A 22,702-nucleotide genomic window follows, 5' to 3' on the forward strand; every position below is an offset into this window, starting at 1 on the left:
GTATACGTTTAACTAAGTTTATACCTTTTCATTTTTAGTTAAAAGCGAATATAAAATGAATCAAATATTACATATTGCTAATGCAATTTTTAATTCAATTAGCAATTTCTATTTCAAAATTTTGCAGTATATGTGAGCCTGTTATTTTTAAATTGGTAGTTTTTTTAAAAAAAAAATTATGTATATAGCTTAGTTTAGATCTAAAGAAGAAATATTTCTTTTACTGTTCAAATTTGAATAAACGTTTTTGGTCTATTCATACCAGTTCAAACTTTTTATTCTAGTTTTCAACATAAAATTTTTTTCTTAAATTTCTGTGAAGTTAAATAACTTTAAAGAAGGAATTCTTTCTCCACTTGATTATTCTTTTATCAAATAAAAATATTTGTATGAGCTCACAAAAAAATTGTCATTTTGAATATTTAGTAAATTGATTTAATTACTCTAAAGAAAATTGTTTGAACAGTTGAAAGTGTTTATCTATGCACTTTGAAATAAAAAATCTGTTAGTGAATTTTCAAAATACTTTTAAGTGTAATCACACTTTCATAGTTAACCACATTTAAAAATTATCTAATTTTCAAACAAAATTATTGGTTTGCCATTAACGTATTATTTCACTTTATTGATTTATTTTTCTATTCAGTTTTATGTCTGTTAATGGTTCTATTTTTTTAAATCAAGCTATAAGTATTCAACAAAATAATGTATTTAACAGGTTTACTGCAAGACCATTGGTCCAAACTCTTTTTGAAGGTGGAATGGCTACTTGCTTTGCTTATGGTCAAACTGGTAGTGGAAAAACTCATGTAAGACAAGCCTCAGTTTTTTCAGTTCTTTTTTGAGAGTTTTTATATTTATCTTGAAATTTTTTTTTTATAGAAATGTATGCTTCCATTTTTTATTTATTTATTATTATTTTTTTTAGCAAATGAATGTTTTTCCCCGTTTAAACTATGTTTTTAACTGAGATGTCAAAACCCCCTTTTTGACAATTGTCAAACTCCCACAATTTTGGGCAGAAAGTAATTATGAGATACAGTAAATATAAAGTAATAAATAAAAGTATATCGAAATTACATGTGATCAATTATGTTCTTTAATCATTTTGACAGTAAACCCTCTTTTTTTTGACAATTACTCTTCAAAAGCCAAAGTTTTGATGTAGAAATTCATTATTTGTTATAAATATTAAGTAATTATAACTAAATATATGTAAAATTGCAATTTTTCCAATTTTTTTGTTTCTTTAATAATTGAAAAGAAAAAAACAATATTATTAAAAAAAAACTTATCTTGTTCCATTATGTGTAAATTTAATTTTCTTTTACTCCTTTTTTCCTCAGGCATACAATTACAAAACACTAGTTTCAAGGCACTCTATATTAATTTATTTTTCAGTTTGAATGACTTGAATTTGAAAATGTTTTGATTGATGCGGAACTACATGAACTAGATTTTAGATGTGTAAAAACTGTTATATATTCTAAAATTAACATTTTGTTCATATATTAAGAAATTTATTCTAAAAATGTATTAAATGTTAATACGAGGGCGTTTCGAAAAGTAAAGATACAATGGATCGCATTCCTTAAAAAAAACATTTAATTTGAAAGCGTCAGTTACGTCTTATTAACTCGATTATTTATTATTTTTCGACATAATCACCCCCGTTATCCAAACATTTGTTAAGTCGGTGCACAAGCTTTTGTATCCCACAGTCATAGAAGGTTGCCGCCTGTTGTCGGAACCACATTTCAACTTCATCTTTGATCTCATCATCGTCGTGGAATGATTTTCCACCAAGATGTGACTTCAGGTAAAGGAATAAATGGAAGTCACTGGGTGCAAGGTCCGGGCTGTATGGCGGATGGTCCAATACTTGCCATTTGAATTGTTTGAGTAGTGCTTTGGTTACGAGCGCTGTGTGAGGCCAAGCGTTGTCATGAAGCAAGCGGACTCCATTTGTCAGCATTCCCCTGCGTTTGTTTTGAATTGCCCTTCGAAGACGTTTCAAAGTCTGGCAATATGCAGCAGTATTAATTGTCGTTCCGGGAGGCATAAATTCCAACAGAAGAATGCCTTGTCTGTCCCAAAAAACAGAAGCCATGATTTTTTTCGCTGAAATCGAAGTTTTGAATTTCTTGGCTTTGGATGAATTCGAATGGCGCCATTGCATTGATTGTTGCTTGGATTCAGGTGTATGGTGATAAACCCACGTCTCGTCACCTGTCACAATGTGATCAAGGAACTCATCACCTGCTTCTGCATAGCGTGTGAGGAAGTAGAGTGCAAAGCCCATCCCCTTTTTTTTTTGTGTGTTCTTCTGTTAACATTTTTGGAACCCAGCGCGCACACTATTTCCTGTACCCTAACTTGACAGTCACAACTTCATAAAGAGTTGTCATTGACACTTCCGGTATGATCTGACGCAATTCTCTCAATTTGAGACGTCTATTCGCACGAATTGCTTCCTCCGTTCTCTGAAGAAGGGCATCACAGATGGCCGACCTGTTCTTTGTTCGTCATGAATATCGGTCCTACCTTCAGAGAAATGACGACACCACTTCGTTACATTCTGTCTATTCATAACGTTCCCATAAACAGAAACAATTTCTTTGTGAATATCTGCTGGTTTCTGACCTTTTGCATGAAGAAAACGTATGACGCACTTGCGCATTTGGCGGGATTCTGAATCGACGCAGCCATTTTAAACACGACCTACTCCAACCAGAATCAACGTTAAAATGCCGAACGACCGCGAGAAGAAAGCTAACGCTTCAATGTTAAAACTTGTGTTGCCAACTTGCTCGCCAAAACTTTTCTTTTCCTCTGGCGTACGGTGTATCTTTACTTTTCGTAACACCCTCGTAATAACATCATTAAACATTTCAATTGATGGTTAAAAAAGTTAATAACTGATTGAAACATTTATCTTTTTTTGCAAATTATGATTAGTTTATTTATCAGGGAATATATTGTAATCATGATTTATAAGTTATGTTTGTATATAGTGGGAAAATAAATAAATGGTACACTCTAACTTTTGATCTAAGGATCACATTTTCATATTCTCAGGCTCAGTCTTCCTGGTTCATGGTGGTGACCTCAGTATACTAATTAATAAATGCAGATGATATTTTAAGTTGCAAAATAAGACATAAAAGTATACTTTCTCTGAATAAACATTTTCTTTCTCGGTGGATTATTATTCCAGACTCCCAAAATATGGAGTTATTCAGTGATGCATGTTCTATCAACAATAAACTAAACTATACTCAGTGGTGCGACAGCCCATAGAGGGCCAAGGCCTACTGTGCCCATCTCAGTTTTCTTGACCTTGGGCTCTGGGGTGGAGGAGCAGATGTTCCGGTTAGGTGGTCAGCCGAACGCGGAGCCCCCAGTGTTCAGTTCCCAAGCATGCTTGGTACTCATTTATCATCCCACTGAAGGGATGAAAAGCTGAGTCAGCCTTGCCTGGCCCGAGGATCGAACCAGAGACCTGTGGCACGACAGTGCGAAGCGCTATCGCTCAGCCACCGAGCATCAACAATATTTCTTGTAAACATTTTTATATTTCTTGTTTCTATCAGCAATATTTCTTGTAAAAATAGTAAATTTCAGTCTTCTTCATTGTTTATTGTAAACATGGACAGGAGTCAAAAAGTTAAACTAGAAAAGCAAATTTGTGGTTAATGGATATATTCATACAATTCTGCATTAGAAGTATAAAAAAAAATTTCAATTTAGTTGTTAATTAAATTTACAAAATGATTTTTTTTTTTTTAAAAATAAAGCCGAATTTTTTAAAGTTGAATTTTTCTAATATTATGTTTAGAATTTTGTTTGTTGAAAATATGAAATTAATATGAATATTTCTTTCTTTTCAGACAATGGCTGGAGATTTCATTACAAAATCTTCACAAGATTGCAGCAAAGGAATATATGCTTTATCCAGTATGTATTTTCTTAGTGTTAATTTGTGCTTATGCTTATTATGTATTCATTTGTATACAGTGTATTCTCTCTTATAACGAACAAGAAGGAACAGCAGTATTTGCTCATTATGACTGAGTGCTTGTATGAAATAGTTTTGTAAAAAAAAAGTTTATATATACTTATTATTATACTTATATAATATATAAAATATTAAACTTATATACTTAAATAAATTATTAATAAAATGTCTACTTTATTTGCTTTTTTTTATATTTCTGTGTAATACAAAAGAGGATAGTTAATTTGCTTTAAACTCTCTTATCGTCTCTTTGATGCGTTATTGTTCTTGGATATGACTCAAGGCACGAAAAACATAATTTGCACTCTTTTTTTCTTTCTTTAAAAGTTCATTTGTCTGCTGGATTTATGATACTAACATTAAGGAGATTTCGGAATGTTAAATAAATTTTTTCAATTAGCTAATCTGAAGAGGTGGAAGTATATAGCAAATTTTGTAAATCACTAAAATATTGCTCACTAAAACAAGAGTTTGCTTGTTAAAAATGAGCTAGTCTTTAATTGACTTAACATTGTATCAACTAAATATTTTCAAGTTATTCATTAAATCAGAGCTCGTTATAAGTGAATTCGACGGTATTAAACATTTTGCATATATTAAAAGTTATTTTACTATGTTCTTAAATTATCTTTGTTTATACATTTTCCACTTATATTTTTTCTTTTTTTTTTAACTAAGCATTATGAACTTCCTAGAAATTTTTTAATGATGAAAATCTAAGCTGAAAAAATCTTTGACCTTTTTGATGTATAAATGACTCCTTTAATTTTGTGATAAATTATTTGCAAGTTTGATATAATAAGCTTCTCTCTGGAAATCGTTGATTGCCTTTTTTATTCAAGAAAATTCAGATATGATCAGTTAAATCTTCCTTTTCCACATGAGTCAGAATTTGTTCAAAACACCTGGGTACACATGATATTGCTAATTTTCACGATAAAAAATATTTTTTCCTTATTTGATATTATATTCCAGATTTTTATGTGTGTTCAGAACATACTCTTTTCTACAAATATTAATTTTAAAATAATCAGTTTGTCAAATGGAAAAATTGCATTTTAGATCTAGCATCATTTTAATTTAATTAATGATGCTAGTAAAAAGCTCAAAATTCAATTTTTCAAATTTAGTAACCAGGTTCAGGTACCTCAGATTATAAGACCCATAAGATTTATTTCTTCATAATTTTTTGAAAATTTCTTCATTTTATGAAGAAAGAAAATTAAAATTATCAAATAACATCTTTTATGGTGATGAATTTAGAAGTCTTAACATATATTTTTTTCAGCAAATGCAATTACAAATCTCATAAGGTAGTTTTTTATTTTTCATTTATTGAATAGTTTCTTACATCTTATTTTAAAAATGATGGATTCTAATCTGCAATAATCATATAAAATTTTTGAATGGTTAATTGGGGGAACATTCTCTGTCGAACATTCTCTCAATTACTGTAGTACAAAAATGTTCAGCAATCTAACCACTGTGTTTTATTTCAAAATTAATGAAATCCTAATTCAAAATCATTTGATTGCAAAATTCAATTACAAATTTTTATTTAATATTTCTACAAGGAAATATTAAGTAATTGATTCCAGGTTTTTCTTAATCAAACAGTACTATAAAAAATTTCTAAGAATAATTCAGTGCTCCATTACTTTGTTATACTTAAGTTTTTCAAATTATTCCTTTTTTTTAGTGTGTTGTTTTGCCCTTTCTAAAGTAGACTTTTAAATTTTTGCCGATACTAGTTTTGGCCCTCTACAAAGCCTGAAATATTGTTTCATTTAATTATGATACATTTAGTAGACAATGACATTTGTGTTCAAGCAGTTTAACCATTTACAGCTTTTGCATCTTTGAACTCTACATTTAGCATAACATACAAAGTTATAGTCTTACAAATTATGGCTTAGTTCCTCTTGTATGTAAAATTAATTACAAAGTTTCAATATATCATATTTTAACACATTTTAATATATATTTTTTATTTATTATAGCTCGTGAAGTGTTTAGTCTGTTGAAGAGTCCACAGTACATGCATGAAGGTCTTTCAGTAAATTGTAGTTTCTTTGAAATATACAGTGGAAAAGTAAGTGAACAGTTTTGAAGGGCAAACCTGTCTGAAAGTTATATTCTTTTTTTTCTTTTAAGAAATACTTCAAAAGAATACAGTCTATTAGAATGCTTTTTGTCTTTTGAGATGAAATTTATGTAAATAGGTTTAAATTACAATACTAAATTATGTACAGTGGAAGTCCGATAATCCGGCACGTTCGGGTCCGGCTCGGTGCCGGACTACCGAAAATTCCTGTCTATCGGGCGGTAATTATACGAACAATTCGGTTAATAATTAAACTAGCAAATACATACAACGAAGTTTATTTTACATTTAATATAATGTATGTACGCGTACTGTGAAACCTATTTCACTTAGATTTAAAAAAGTCACGAATGTCCTTTGTTTTCTTTTGGCATTTTTGGAGTGTTGTATTTTTTACATGGTTCCAAGACAGTGCAATAGCATAGACGGCATCTTTTACTGTAAACTTTTTTTGAAAATCAGTCACGTCACAGTCGGCATTTAACAGGCCTTGAATAAAAGATCTTCTATTAAAGAATTTAAAATTTTGAATAACCCATGGGTTTAATCAAAGATGTTACGTTAGGTGGGAGCAGAGTAGCAACAATATTTCCAGAAACTGTCTCATCTACTGGTGAGTGGGCTTTGCAATTGCCCAAAAGAAAGATGGCTTTAGTACCGAGCTCTTCCGGATGATCCCGAACTACCCCGAAAACTTCCGAATAGCTCTCGAGCGTTTTTATTTGCTTTAAAGACACACTTTTGGAGAAAACCAAAATTTTTACAATTTTCCGGAGCGATGCCGGACTATCGGGCATTCCGGACTGTTGGATGCCGGACTAATGGACTTCTACTGTAGTAAATTTTTTTAAAAATTACCTCCTATTTTTAATTTTTATAATATCAAACCCAGAGTAAGTAACAGCCAAAATCCAACATTTAACTATAGTAACCATAATTTTCTAAAGATTTTGAAACAATTTTTCAAGTGATAATCAATTTTATTAGTATATATGGTTTACTATTCTCAAGGTTTTTGTTTAAAGTTTATGTTCATAATATCTGAGTTGATGGGCAATATACATAATATTTTTTTTTAATGATTCATGTGTGCACTATATTTTTAATTTAAATAATTATCATTATTCAGAAAGTGGTTCACTTGTCTAATTAATCTTGTAAACATAATTACTTGCAGCAACAATTAGTATAAACATTTTTGAAGATAATTTTTTGTACAGATTTTTAATAAATTCCAGTTATTACTATTTTATAGTCTGGTTATGCCTCCTAGTTCAAACTTTGTGTTATTTAAAAGAATTAGTTTCTTCGTTTTTTTTTTCTTTCTTTTAAGCAGTTTTTCAGTATATTTTCTATTTAATAGGTATTTGATCTCTTAAATAATAAATCAAAGTTGAGAGTTCTAGAGGATGGTAAGCAGCAAGTTCAAATTGTAGGTTTAAGAGAAAGAGAAGTCCATTCTGTTGAAAATGTACTAGAGCTAATAACTCATGGAAATAGTGTAAGGTACGTATGTCTTGCTTCGAAATATTTTCTCTCTTTATATATATGCAAAAATAATTACAGTTTTTTTTAAAAATTTTTTTTAAAGGAACCTTAAAACTGTTAATTCAAAAATGTTAAATTCTAACAAGATTTTAGAAAATCTGTAGTTTATTTCATATTGTGTGGATATTCTTGTTTACCCTTTTGTTTACTGCATTTAGTATAATATAGTTTGCAATTCTGGTCCACCTGCTGTACCAGGCTTAAACAAAAGGTTATAAACTGTACCAGAATGAATATTATTGCTTTTATAGAATATACAATTAAAATAGTCTGGAAATTTAATGTTAAACGTTTATAAAAAAAATTTTAAGCATAAATGGCAAGTTTCTATTATTGATATTTAATTATTTATTGACAGATAAAAATAAAGGGATTTGGTAAATCTGCAGTGTTAAATTTTAATTACATATGTGGCAATCAAACTGTAATATGTCAAACATCAGCACAATACTTTTAGTTGTTAAATAAGCTTTCTTAATTTAAATTGTCTTAAAATATACATTTTTATTATATATCTAACAATTGAGAACAATTCTATTTGAGCTAGTTTCCACTAAGGACTGGATTTTATGTCTTGCTTAAAGTATATTTAAAAAAAAAAAAAAATTCTTCAGTAAAAAAAAAAAAAAAAAAAAAAAAAAAAAACACTACTTGACTTGCTATTTGCAGTAGTTTAAATCTATTATGGGTTTTTATGGCATTTTATGAATTTTCAGATTAAATTTTCCAACTGAATATCTCACTTATTTTATTTTCATGGTTGAGAATCTCTAAAAAATGTCAATTGAAAATATGTTTGTTTTAATATTTATTTCTAAAATGAGTTATAAATTTAAGTTTGAAGCTGAAATTCTCAGAGCAGCTGAAGTTATTCTAATGTGAGGGGGGGGGGGGAAACTTAGTAAAATACTAATCTATATTTTCTAGTGGATTAAATTTGAATGGATAGAGTGCATAGCATTTTTAAGAACTTAAAGGTGCTTATTTTCTTTTTTTTAAAGTCCTTAAAGGTGCTTTTTTCATTGGGTGTTTTTAAAAAGTGCTTAATTTCCCCTTTTCCAAAATGAGATTTTTTCTTTTCCCGTGTTGATTTCCGCTACGAGTTATGCAAAAAGCGTGGTTTCACATTTTTCTATTCAACATTTTCACACTTCATTCAATTACAATCCATTTTGGCATACCGTCGGTCCGTAGCGTATGGCAGGGATGAGATTCTTCAGCGGATTTCCGCTTTTTTTCAGATTTTTCCATTTTTCCCGCTAATTTCCGCTGAAAATTTTTTTGCCCAAGTTAAAATGTTTTATGAGGAATTTAATTTTCCGCGAAGGGAAATTGTAGAAGTCCCTTTTCCTCCCTCTGAAGTTTCTCTAAAAATCATTTCCTTGGGATAAAACTGGTTGACCTTTATACGGGGATGAGATTTTTTTTGTCTCTCGAATTTCAGCCTTTTTATCAAAAACTCCGATTCTCTAAAAGTTTCGTTTTTTTTAAATAAATATCCCGTTTTTTTTTAAATTCAGTCATTGAAGTAAAATAATTATATTTATTTACGATTTTCAAAGATAAACAGAAAATTCAATCTACGCCCTAGCTGCTAACCCTTCCGCATTTTTACTTATTTTAGCTATTTTCTCCGATTTCACGCACAGAAAATAAGATTTTCCGTATTTTTTATCTGTCGGCTGGATAGCTCGTATTTTCGTAATTCAGATCTCGATTTTTATTCACGCGATTTTAATATCAATCATCGATTTTCGTATAAACCTGATTTAAAAGTTGCACATGGCGATTCTTATTTACGCTATTTAAATATCGTATATTATGATTCTTATTTACGACATTTAAAAATCCAATATCGTGTTTTGTATTTATGCATTTTTAAAATCTCGATTTTATTATCAAATCTCGATTTTCGTATTTACCTGATTTAAAAGTTGAACGTTGCGATTCTTATTCAGGCGATTTAAATATTGTGCAGTGCGATTCTTACTTACGAGATTTAAAAAATCAATACCGCGATTTGTATTTACGAGCTTTTAAAGCCCTATGTAGCAATTCGTATTCACGTGAGCTTAAAATCCAATATCATGATTCGTTTTTGTGGTTGTAATATCGCGCGATTTAAAAATTATGCATCGTGATCAAAAAATTTAAAAATCATGATTTGTATTTTCGCATTTTTTAAATTCGATGTAGAGTTTCATATTTACGTGATTTAAAAGTCTCATATCGGAATTTATATTCACATGGTTTACAAGTTTAAAAATCGCACTTTTTTGTCAAATTTTTGTTTATATATATATATATATATATATATATATATATATATATATATATATATTCCTTTTTTTTTCTTTTTTGTTGTTTTTGGATTTCCTCTTTTTTACTTTCTGACTACTCTCATCCCTGGAGTGGGAGTGCCAATGAAATAATTGTGTTCGATGAAATAATTGTGGCTTCACACAAGTTCGTTAGCTGCATTTTGCAATAGAATCTCAATTTCTGATGATTTAAGGCTTGTAAAATCGAACCAAAAAATTTCCTGGAATTTTTGTTGATCACGGGGACCAATTAAACATTGCCGATTTTCCCCCCTATTAGCAAAGGAATATTTTATTTCTCTTGTTAATTTCATCGTTGGTGAAGCACAGTCTCTATCTCTATTAGAAAGAAAACATTTAAATGCTTAAAATGAGCTTTAAAGGTGCTCATTTTTTGTTGAAAAATTTTTTTATGCACCCTGATTGACTTTTAATGCATTGAATTGATGTTCTTCACAATAACTCTGAATTATTGTGTAAGTTTATTTTCCTCAATTGTAGGACTTCTGGACAAACTTCAGCGAATCAACATTCCTCTAGGTCTCATGCAGTCTTTCAAATAATATTAAAGAAGTAAAATTATTTATTAATTATTTTTATATTAAAGTAACTCTTTACGCTTGCTTACTTATAAATTTAAATTACTTTAATAATTTTTTTTATTCATATAAGGCCTAATGGACGATTGCATGGGAAGTTCTCACTAATTGATTTAGCTGGCAATGAACGTGGTGCTGACACATCCAGCGCAAATAGGCAGACACGAATGGAAGGTGCTGAAATCAATAAAAGTTTACTTGCATTAAAAGTAGGTTTTTCATTTAATATACTATAATTATTTTAAGATGTGGTTTTTCCTAAGAATGATATATTCAAAGTTTTATGGCCAGGAATAATATCTAAATACTTGAATTTCACATATTTGTGCAGTGAGAAAACTTCAAAAATTTATTTTTTTAATGCTAAGTTTTTAAGTTAGGTGAACTCATTACTCAAACAAATCTTTTCTGATTGACTTCACATTTAAATTGTTTATTGGAAACTATATTCTTAACATAAATAAAAAGTATGAATTATTTATTTAACTTAAAAAAATAAAATGAAAATTAATTTGAAATACTTTAGTTTTCTGCTGTTTCATTCAAGTCTCAGAAATTTTTTTGCCTAAATTAGAAATTTTAATTATTGTTTGGATTATAGTGATATAAAATCAGTGTCATATTAAAAATCCTGTGAATTGTATACATTGAATTCCTGTTGTATTCAAACATAGCAAAAGTAAGGCTTATTAAAGTTCCATTTTTTATACCAATACCAAATTCTTATTTTAATGCCTATTTTTGTGACATTTTTGATAAAGTGCTAAATTTTTTTAAAGTATATTTTTAATGATTAAAAATTAAAGTAAAATGTTGAAATAGGCCTAACTAACGGATTTAACGGCCTTATTTTAAGTTCCTAACAGACGAAGCATACATTTAAATGCCTTGATTTACATTTTCTTTTTCAAAATTAATTTCTAATTCATTAAAAATAAATTATTTCATTTTTAATGATTAAATTCATTTTTAATTACTTGAAATATGATTTAACTTAATTGAAATATTAATTGTTTGCGAAATAGGACGAAAGCCTGTGCATAATGTAAAAGCGTGAAATATTTTTAATATTTGAGTGGTGAGAGATCAAGTAAAACTTTAATATCATTTGTCCTACTCAATGATATATTAGCATAGCTGCCAACTCTCCCGGATTAGCCGGAAGATTTCCGGTTTTTTATCAAAACTTCTGCCTTCTTTTTTATTTTAATCTTCCGATTTTCCTCAATTTTAAGAAAGAAAATTTTTCCCATTTTTTTTTCATATTTTTTACCACAGAGTCATGATCCGAATTTGTACCCGAACGCATTTTTTAGAGCAGGAATCAAGTTCTTGCATCTTCTCGGCACATGCTCAAACAAGGGAGAAAATAAAAGTTTCGACGCAAAAGTTGAAACACAGTCGGTGATCTGATTGACGGTGAGAAAGCTCCCTAAATATCGATCCGGGAGAAAATGTTTCACTCGTCTACCAAACGCAGATTAATTTTTTTAAAAACAAATTCAGTTGACGGCATTTAGCAAGAGCAAATGTTTACTATCGTGAAAAAATCGCATGCATTTTTTTGCTTCTTTGAATCTTTTTAGCTTGCTACTATTTTTGAATTTCTGATGTCTGAAAAAACTTATTATCGGCATGTTAAAACTTATTATTATCAGCATGCTAAATTTATGTTATCTGTGTTATCTCTCTCACATTCAAATGCAGAATATGAACGTGTGTTCAGCCAGGTTAAAAAAACAAGAACACAGTTTAGGTGATCTCTTAGTGATGAGATGCTAGAGAAAATATTACAAGCTGATTATTTTTGTAAAATTCAAGATTGCTACGTTGAATTTTTACAGCTTTTAATATCTTCCTTTTTTTGAAAACCCAATGTTGGCAGCTATGTATTAGTATTATCTTACTTTTTTTTTCTCCAATTTTTATTCATGATTTTATTTTTATTAGGAGTGCATAAGAGCCCTAGGTAGGAAAGGTGCCCACCTACCATTCCGTGCTAGCAAATTAACTCAGGTTCTCAAAGATTCTTTTATTGGAGAAAACTCTCGAACGTGTATGGTAAGTTTCAATTGTATTTTACCAGAGTTCAAATCTTGATTTATCTATAGAATTTACTAAAATTTTTACATAATCGGTGAAATGAACAAAATTTTTTAGGAAAAAATTCAACATATTTTTAATTAAAGAGCTTCAATTTTCTTTTTATTTTATAGATTGCGATGATTTCCCCTGGCATGAACTCTTGTGAACATTCCTTAAACACTCTTCGCTATGCTGACCGGTGAGACTACAAGCTTTATAATAATGTGATTTATTAAAATATTGTTGATTTCATTTTGAAAATGGATGTTTTGTTTTTTTAGAGTTAAGGAATTAGGTGCTGAAAATCCGGAATTAAAAAATTCTAATGGTGATGAGCAAAACAATCAAAATGATGATCTTGCCCTTCTCTGTTCTGCTAATGTAAGCATTGTTAAAAAATATTTTAAAAATATTTTAATTGTTAAATTTTGAATTGTAATTTCATTTTTAGGAGGATTTTTGTTTTTCATGAATCTTGTTTTACTTTGAAACAATCCTGTGTCAGATTTTAAAAAAATGCTTTTATCAATAGTTACTAATAACATTGCAGTATTTATTGAACATTGCAAACATTAGAATAAAAATTCAAAAAATCTGTTTCAATCTTCATATGATATATCTCAGTGTGAACTTACCTCTCTTGCCAATTTATAGCAGCATTATAAATATCCTTACTTCAGTCTATTTACAGTTATTTCTTCAGTGACAAAAAAAAAAAAAAATTAAGTACATAAGAGGACATTTCCCAAAATTATATATGCTTTTTTATTTTAGAAATATAGTTAAAAGTAAAAAAAAGAAAAAATCAATATATACCAAATATGTAAGTTTCGTTTATATTTAATTATTTCTGCTAACATTTTGAGACCCAGTGATCCTCTTAGAGTACTCTGATTATTAAGTCAAGAGTTATTTAGGATGACTTTTTTTTTTTTGCCTATACCTTATTCACTTTATCTAAAGTTACATGAAATGTTATTTTTAATTCCAATCTTATTTCATAGGAAGGCGAACTTTCTGCAGATCTTTATTCATTTCATGAAGCTATTTCTCACGTTCAAGAAATGGAGGAAGAGGTCCTAGATTCTCATAAAGCTGTGATAGAAGTATGTGGATCCATTTTAATAGTTGTAGCTGTAAAAAATGTTTAGTTTTTAACTTAAGCATTATAGTTTTTGAATGTTATAAAATTACTTACAATCCGATGTTATCTTAGAAAATTCATCTGTTTAGCTTTGTTGTGTAATATTTATTTTCCTTTTTCTTTAAAAGAGCCTAAGGATTTATATGACCCTTAAATATGAATGTTTTACTATTTTAGAAAATTTTTATTAACTTCTGCAGCAATAGCAATATATAAGTAAATTTGTGCTTCAATCATTGGTCATTTGTACAAATATTAGTTTTCTTTAATGTGCTGTGCATATTTTAACAAGGCTGCATACTACAGCATAATTAGGAAGACACTTGTTTTGCAATTTATCAAAAACTATAACTTTATTTAATGAAACAAAAAAAACATATAAATATGAAAATCACTTTCATTACCAGAATAAGTATCCTGTCTAGACGACAAATATTGTTATACTATCTAATGTACAGCAAAAAATTAAAATATGTGTGCGTAAACAATAATAAATTAGCAATTGCATATGAAATTCAGTTCAAGACTGCATAAAAGGAAAGAAAACTATGCCTACTGCATATTTTACGAATTTCATACCTGCCAAGTCTCCCCTTTTTTAATGAAGACTCCTGAATTTTACCATTCTCTCCTGCTTACCTGTATATTCTCAAATATCTCTTTATTTGTTGAAGAAATTTTTTAAAAAAATTTTTGGCGATAAAATATTAGTTGATGGCAAAAATATTTCTCTTATTCCTCAACAGATAGTACTATTGCCAGAACTGCAGAATGTTAAGTGTTAATAGTTTAAGTAATTATAAATAATGGTTTAAAAAAAATCTTTAGATTAAGATTTATATACATATTTTTTACTTCGCTAAATGTAAATGCCTGTATTATTTTCAATTTTGAATTTCTCTTTTTGACTTACATGATTCTGCATGTTGTATCAAAAAGTTTACTCGTAGCCTAAAAAAAGTCACTAGTAAAATCTCAGTTATTTTATTTCTCCAATGTTGGCAGGTATAGAATTTTTAAAAATAAAGGCATTTTGGTTTTGAACCATATTGGGAGACAAAATAAAATCCCTTCAATAGAATTATTTCCACCCCTGTTATTTATTTTCAAAGATAATTAAACTTAAATATTTTATGCAATTTCCTGTAAACAAATTTAATCTTTTATTCTAGGCTTCTGAAAAGTGGTTCAATCGTGACAACTTATTACTTGCTATGTCTAATGATGTTGATTATGATGTTGACTGTGAGTATTGTATTTTGTTTAAGTTTAAATTACCTAGTTCATTATGAAATAAAATTTATTTTATTGTTTATTTGCATATTTTGTCTAAAAATATCAAGTTATATTTGGCTGTTTACTATAGCTCTTTTTCTCGGCTAGGAAAATAAATACCACTATTTCAGTACCCATAAGTTGGATTTAATTGTGTACTATTTGGTATTGAGAACCATTCTTGTTTTTTGTATAGGTTAAGGAGTCTAAACAATGCAACCCTAAAATAAAATGTTTTAAAAAAATAAGATTTCAAATATTTTTAAAAAACGAGTTTTTCTCCATATTGAATTTTTTTTTTTATCAGTTTCATAATCAGCATGAAGATACTGACTGGGTAGAGCAAAATTTGACTTAACATACAGGAATAGCTGTTACAAACTCAACAGTTATAAAAACAACACATTGTTAGCTAAAGAACTTTATTTCATGTGACAAGAGAGCATTAAACAAAAGAGAATTATAAAAAAAAATTTCCTACATAACCTTTCATTGTGCCATTGTTTTTATAATGTGTTGAAATATTTTCGAGATAAAAATATTCATTTAGCTTAAAACTTGAAATTATTATTATTTTGGGAAGGTTTTCAAAATATTGCTTAATATAAAAAATTGGACATAAACTTCTGTGCTTATAACATGCAATTTTATTTACAAATTTATGCATAATTACTGCTTTATGATAAATGATCAAATGCACAACAAATTAGGGGAAAACAGCTTTCCTATTGTTGGTTTCTCTTCTTGAGCACACACCAACCTTTACTATTATTCATATTTATGTAAACAAATCTCTTCATTGCTATTTTCTCTTGTTGTATTTTTTGAAGTTATATGCTGATAGCCACACAAACCATGAAAATACCTTCCTCTGACCTTTAAAAACTAATGAAGTCAGTGATAAATATACTTCCCACACCCTTTTGAAGAGTTGACTAAGTTACCTTTTTTAAGTAACATATATATCATATGAACTTTTTAACTAGCTTTTAATAACTTATGTACTGAAAGGGGGATAAAAAAGGAGATAGTATTATAATTTTCTGCCTATATTTCAAAGAAACTGTTTTAACTGTTATATTAACAATTAATTCATTGAAATAAAAATCTGGTTTAGTGTTGATTTCAGCATTATGTTTATTTCCACCATTTCAGAGTGTTTAAAAATGTTTTAAAACACCTATTAACTAATATTTTTGCAAAGAATGAGATTAAAGTTTTCTTACATTAAAATTTTGGTAAATTTATCTCAGTAAAATTATTTCCCTTTTTTTATTATAATAAAATATTTCTTTCTGTGTTTCAATGTTAATGTGTAATTAAGTAACTTAATGCTAATTTTTTTTTAAAATATTTTATTTAGCTTATGCTCAACAACTGGAATCTCTCATTGCTGAAAAAATGGATGTGCTTTCAAAGTTAAATGGTAATGCTCCTTTTAAAATTTAGTGGTTTAATACTATTAAAAATGTATAAATGTTAAAATCTATTTTTAAATAGTGTTCATTAAATGAACATTAGATATTGTGAATTCTTTTTAGTAAATTTGATCTATTACACATTAGAATTACAAGGCAGACCATTAAAATCATTTTTTTCTGAGCACCTGGTTTAGAAAGGAAGCTAATTATGTGAACTTTAACCCTTTTGTATTTTGTTGATACTCATTTGCAATTGATGTTTGGAGGCTGCCATGTAACTGCAAAGGACTAAAATATATTAAGAATTTCAAAGCTGAACTGCATAAATAAGCTTGTATTGTGTTCTAAGAAATTAAAAACTACCTTTTATTTATTTTAAGACTTAACAGGAAAGATATTGTTTCATCATTTCAATAATTCGTGTGTGATATCATACATTTAAATTCCTTTGCTTTCCCTCATCTCTTTTAATTTTTTTAAATAGTATCCGTAAATATCTCTCCCCACCCGTAATAAAAGTTTAATCCACACCTAATTTTTATTTTTTGGTGACTGAAATATTTGTTAATGTATATAAATTTATTTTTGTGCAATAAGTTGAAAAGTATAGTATTGGAAATTTATATTACAATAAAATCCTGATTTATGAAAACCATTTGTAGAGTATGTATTCCCCTAATGTTTGATTTCAAATAATAGTAATAGTAATTTATATAAAAAAAAATAATGGTTTCAACTCGTGTTGTAATGGTTAACTTTTCTGAATTTTGCTGTACAAAGGGGCTGACTTTAAAATCTAGTCATTGGTTCTAGTAGCATTCATAATTTAAGATTACATTTTGTGTCATAAAGCTTTAAAATCTGAAACTTAATTTTGCTGATAATTGCAATGTTCCATTCTGACTTGACGCTTTCCTTGCAGAGTGTTATTGATTTATATACCAATAAAATTTTCTTAGATTCTTAAAATTTCAGTTTATGTATTTTTTTTTATTTTTTATATGTAAGATTAAAGGCATTGTATTGTAAATTACATTTTATTCTACATTTTATTTTGTAACAAAACATTTGAAGAAATTTTAGTAAATTAGATTTTGCTAAATATTTGTAACTATTAAAAATCATTCTAGCAAAAGAGCTATTAATATAACACTTGTAATTATGTAAGCATCGTATTACAAGAGAATTTGTTAATAAGTATTTATGAACTATGTAACTATTACATATGAAAATTTTTTTTTGCATTTTCTTAAAATAATTTTGCAACTTATTTATTTGGTTTTGGAATGTATTAATCATAAGATAATTTATTTTAAAATCTATATCTGAATAATTTATAACTTTATATTTGTACAGAAATGTATATTTTTTCTTAATTGTGTAACTAAATTATTGTAATTATAAATATGTGTCTAAATAATATCCATAAGATCAAAGATATATTTTCTGCTTTCAATCATTTGTACTAAACTTGAAACTAACTGGAGTCAAAAGAAAAAATTTTGACTCTTGCATAAATTGTCTTAAGCATTAAAACAAACTCAATTGTTCATCGTGACTTGTCCTCTATATCAGTGATCGCCAAGCAGTCAGTGATATATCAGTGATCACAAAACTTAAGAAATGTCTTAGGTATTACCGTTTTTTAATCCTTTATCTGAGCTAGAAACCAACAAAACTACCTATTGGAAGAGAAAGAAATTTTTTATATTTGCTACCGGAGCATTAATGCAATCTACCAAAAATGTCCCGTGGTTTGGTGATTACTGATCTCTATTCTCTTTTTCTCATTGGCACGACAGCCCAGGATGACTTTGGCCTTCTCAACAAGCCTATGCCAAGACATTCTTCCCTTAGCCAAGGTTTTCCAGTTTATATTCCTTAAAACTTGTAGGTCCTTTTCAAGGCAGTCTAAAAATCTTAAGTTTAGCCGTTCTCTTTTTCTTGTACCTGTTGGCCTAACCCTGAAAACTTTTTTGGTTGTCCTGCTATCTTCCCTTCTTATGTGGCCTACCCATTTAATCCTTTGAATTTTGATAAATTTAATGGCATCAGGTTCTTTATATGGTTTGTAAAATTTCGTCAACTGCTCTCTATTATGTATGTTTAATTTTAATATGTTAAAATAATTTCTAAATTTTTATATTTTTCCTGTAGAGAAAGTTTCTATTTTCCGTCAACAACTGGCCGAAGAAGAAAAAATCAGCAAGACAATGAAGAAAAAGTGATATTGTTGTCAATTAGAAACACATGTTTTCATTTGTACAAAAATTGCTTGGGATTTAAAAATTCTTTGCACTTATAGGTTTATGTAGGTAAAAACCTACCTCAGCCTAGTCAGTTCTGTGCCTCTTGTAAATATGTAACATGCTTTGACTTACAAGAAATCTCTTCCTTTCTCAGATTTCAATGAAAGTATGTCATCTAACATCCTGTCCACTGGAGAAAGTTGGTATATAACTTAATGATAAGGTTTATACTTTTACTTTAAAGGCCTTTTTTTTTATCCTTTTTTTTAAAGAGTAAGCTTTTAGTTTTATAAAAGATGTATGCAAAATCTGTAAATATTTCTAATCCATCGTAGTGTTTATTACTTTTTATATTCCTATTTACACTAGCAATAAATTGTATTTAATTAAATCACTTTTTGTCTAGGTTGCATGATGTTTTAATATTCTTTTAAAATGCTTAGTTCTGTATTTTGTGTTTGTGTGTTCGAATTGCTTGTGTTTAGCTTTTATATGTTTTATGTGCTCTTCCACAAAGTTAAGTGTTCCGTTTAATTTTGAATAACTTTAATGGGATAATGTCTTGAATGAAAGTCTGTGTGAAGCTTACAAGTATTTTGACACTTCAATTTTAAATGAAGCTGTTATAAGATGTTCTTTTTTGTATTCCAACTAAAATATTCTTAGAATAAAAAAATTGCCTTGTATTGCAGTGCTTTTTGAAAAAGTAGACAATGAAAATTTTTACTATCTACTAAAATAGTGTTTCATAAAAGATTTAAAATACATAGTAATAAGTTTTTTACAGATGTGTTTCGTAAGAAATTCCAAATCCTTTAGGGCTTTTTAAAAATTACATAAGGATGAGACCCCAAAATGGACTTCTAAACACCACTTTTAGACTTTAGAAAATATTGAATTTTTAACAAATTGTAAACTTATAGTAATTGTTTCATAAGATTTCAAATCCATGAAAAGGATTGTGAAAATAGTATGCTTTGTCTTTAAATCCCTAATATCTACTTTAAAAAATACAAATTTAAATTTCCATACATATGCAAACTTTGTGTAGGTGTAAGGTCTATACTTTTATACTATGAACTGTCTTTGGATACAATATTATTTTTGTCAAACTTTTACAAATGTGTTAAAAAAATCACTCATTCAAGTGTTTTTTTTGGTACTTTTTTAGTTAATATTTGAGAAAAAAAAAATTTTTTTTTTGAAAAATTAAAATGTTGCCATTGCTTAGGAAAAATTGTTTTTATGCTTTTTAAAGCAAAATTTTAAATAAATTAAAAAAAGTCTACATCAAATTTAAAAATTATAAGGTCCTATATGTATTAAAATATTACAAGTGTTAAAGTACTTTATCTGAAATATTTGGTTCTGTGAATCAGTTAAAAATGTTGGATAAAAGTTGCATTATCGGAAGAGAAATTTTGACCTAGTTCCTTTTTTATTTATTTCTTAATCTAATACAAATCCTTCCGGTTGAGGTATTTGTTTAACCTTTTAAAATGTTAAATGTTACTAAACATTATGTCCAGTTAATAATGTTATAACTGCATAAGAGTTTTAAGGTGTGTGTTAACATTGTTTGTATTAATTGCTATATTCTAAAATGTTTATTCAGAAATAAGGGGAAAGAATATGATCTGTACGATTGATTGTTAAATGAAATTTGTTTCCCGTCAATTAAAAATGCATTTTACTGAAATAAAGTTTTATCTTTCCCTAAATAGATGTGTATTTGAATTTTGTTATTGTATTTAAAAGTGCCAATACATGCCTAATACCTTTTACTTTTGGCTTTTGAAAATACTTAATTGTAAAACAAGAGTTAATGAAACATTAAATAAAAGATGGTATTTTTTATCCTGCTTTCTATTATTGGTGTATTGTGACTTCATTATTTTTTGTTTAAAATTCAAAATTGGTTATGGTTATTACGTAACTAGTTTTTGTCTTTACTTTTAGATAGGTGAGCAGAGAAATTTGCTTTAATATAATTGCCTGAAACTTGGTATGTAGCATTTTTAAAAACTGCTTAAAGGTGCTTATTATTCTTTCGATTTTTGTTTTTTAAAAGCCCTTAAAGGTGTTTTTTTCATTGGGTGTTTTTAAAAAGTGCTTAATTTTCTCTTTTCGAAAATGAGAATTTTTTCTTTACCTTGTCGATTTTCGCCATATATTATGCAAAACTACGTTTTTCGTTTTGTTCTATTCAACGTTTTCACAATCTTTTTCAGTGTCCTGTCGGTCCGTAGAGTTTTTAAGCTCCAATCATTTTACATGTTTGATGAAATATTTGGGAGTACGCATGTGGGTCAACTGAGCTGGATTTGGTGAGATTTTTGCACTCTCATGTGCAACTCTGTCGCATTTTACAAGATATTCTCAATTTCAGGCTCTATTTTCCACTGTCTGATATCGAACCGTAAAACCTCCTCATTTTTTTATAAAGGCTAATATAATTAAGAAAAGAGTTCTTTGTCAGAAACTGGTTATTTTATCATGATCATGTAAAGTCTTTGAAAATTATTTTTCATTTTAATGTATTTAGTGCTTAAAAAGTGCTTATTCAGGATTCCTACACGGTCAGGAGAACCTGCAAAAGTCAGGATATTCTAAAATTAAGCTAAAAAGTCAGGAAAATGTCAGGATTTTTCTTACATATTCATAAAGTCAGGATTTTTCTTTCATATTCATAAAGTTAGGAAAATTAAAAAATAACTTTAGTTCATTCAAAGACTTGACAAGCAAAAATAAAATTTCAAGGAAAAATTCTGTAATTCAAAATATGTAATTTCCTCATAATAACAATCCTCTTTCCCTGGTAGAACCTGTCCTGTTAGCAATTTTCCTCCTGTTTATCCAATGATAAGGAATTTTTGATAGAGTTGCTAGGTTTATTGCTCTTTGTGTGAATAACTGGTTTACGAGCAGAGTATACTAACATATCTGGTAGCAACATTTTTCCAAATAAGTTCTGCCAAATCAGGTGGCTGGAAAATCTTCCTTTTGTGGAGCGGGCCATATTACATTTTGACAGCATTAAAAGGTACATAGAAGAGGAAAAAAATTCTCAGCTGGAATCTCAATAAAAAAATGTCTGAGACTGTGTTAAGGATCCGATAATGCTACCAAAATTAGCATTCTTTAAGCTAATTTCTGAAGAATTTCAACCTTTTCTTTTAAATTTTCAGACCTCCAAACCTCTCAGTCCATACTTATATTCCAGTATATTGGAACTAGCACCAAATCTTTTGCTGCGTTGTGTAAAAAAGTTGGTCATAGACAATGCTACAACTGCAAAAAAACTAGCAAGTATTGACAATCTATTAAGTGTTAATAATGTGAATATAGGTTTTGCAGCAAGTAAATATCTGAACATGATAAAAATTAGTGAGAAAGAAAAGGGATATTTCAAGTTAGAATGTCGAAAATTCCTTTTGACGACGGTCAAAAAAATACTCGAAAAAAGTCCATTGTTGTATAGTATGACACGTGGCATTTCAAGTTTAGTGCCAGAATTGATCATTCAACATCCATCCATTGCTCAACAAAGGATGGATACCTGTCTGGAAATTCTCCATGTTAATAACTGGGTAGCTGAAACAACAGCAGAAAAAGCAAAAAGGGAATTTTTACTGTTTTGTGATGCTGCCAAAAAAAAAAGGAAGAGCAAAAGAGTTTCTTCGAGTTTAATCCACAGCAACAGAGATTAGATAAATTTTTTTCGAAATATTTGCGCGGAGGAAAAAAAATTGAAAATTTGTGGGAGGTTATAAAAATTGTTCTTATCCTCTCTCATAGTAACGCAACAGTCGAAGGGGGGTTTTCAATCAATAAAAGCTTATTGATTGAAAACCTCAATGAAGACTTTTCACAAAGGCGTGCGTATGATTATGTTTCATTTATAAATGGAATAAAAAATATAGACATTAATGAAAAAA

General features: G+C 28.5%; 1 protein-coding gene across 4 annotated transcripts in view; it reads left to right on the forward strand.

The window, feature by feature from the left end:
* Positions 1 to 20,621, forward strand: part of LOC107440991 (kinesin-like protein KIF2A) — a 41,746-nt gene extending 21,125 nt beyond the window's left edge. For all 4 annotated transcript variants that reach the window (XM_087161171.1, XM_087161169.1, XM_087161170.1 and 1 more), the window contains 13 exons: positions 719 to 809; positions 3,891 to 3,957; positions 6,019 to 6,110; positions 7,486 to 7,628; positions 10,493 to 10,564; positions 10,664 to 10,799; positions 12,541 to 12,651; positions 12,807 to 12,874; positions 12,957 to 13,056; positions 13,680 to 13,781; positions 14,992 to 15,064; positions 16,458 to 16,520; positions 18,673 to 20,621. In XM_087161171.1, the coding sequence (XP_087017297.1) occupies positions 719 to 809; positions 3,891 to 3,957; positions 6,019 to 6,110; positions 7,486 to 7,628; positions 10,493 to 10,564; positions 10,664 to 10,799; positions 12,541 to 12,651; positions 12,807 to 12,874; positions 12,957 to 13,056; positions 13,680 to 13,781; positions 14,992 to 15,064; positions 16,458 to 16,520; positions 18,673 to 18,743 (1,189 nt within the window). In that variant the 3' untranslated portion in view covers positions 18,744 to 20,621. The remainder of the gene's footprint in view (positions 1 to 718; positions 810 to 3,890; positions 3,958 to 6,018; positions 6,111 to 7,485; positions 7,629 to 10,492; positions 10,565 to 10,663; positions 10,800 to 12,540; positions 12,652 to 12,806; positions 12,875 to 12,956; positions 13,057 to 13,679; positions 13,782 to 14,991; positions 15,065 to 16,457; positions 16,521 to 18,672) is intronic.
* The last annotated feature ends 2,081 nt before the right edge of the window (positions 20,622 to 22,702 follow it).

The sequence above is a fragment of the Parasteatoda tepidariorum genome, chromosome 4 (genome assembly GCF_982258835.1).
Source record: "Parasteatoda tepidariorum strain Cologne lab strain chromosome 4, Ptep-v5.0, whole genome shotgun sequence".
Lineage (NCBI taxonomy): Eukaryota > Metazoa > Arthropoda > Arachnida > Araneae > Theridiidae > Parasteatoda > Parasteatoda tepidariorum.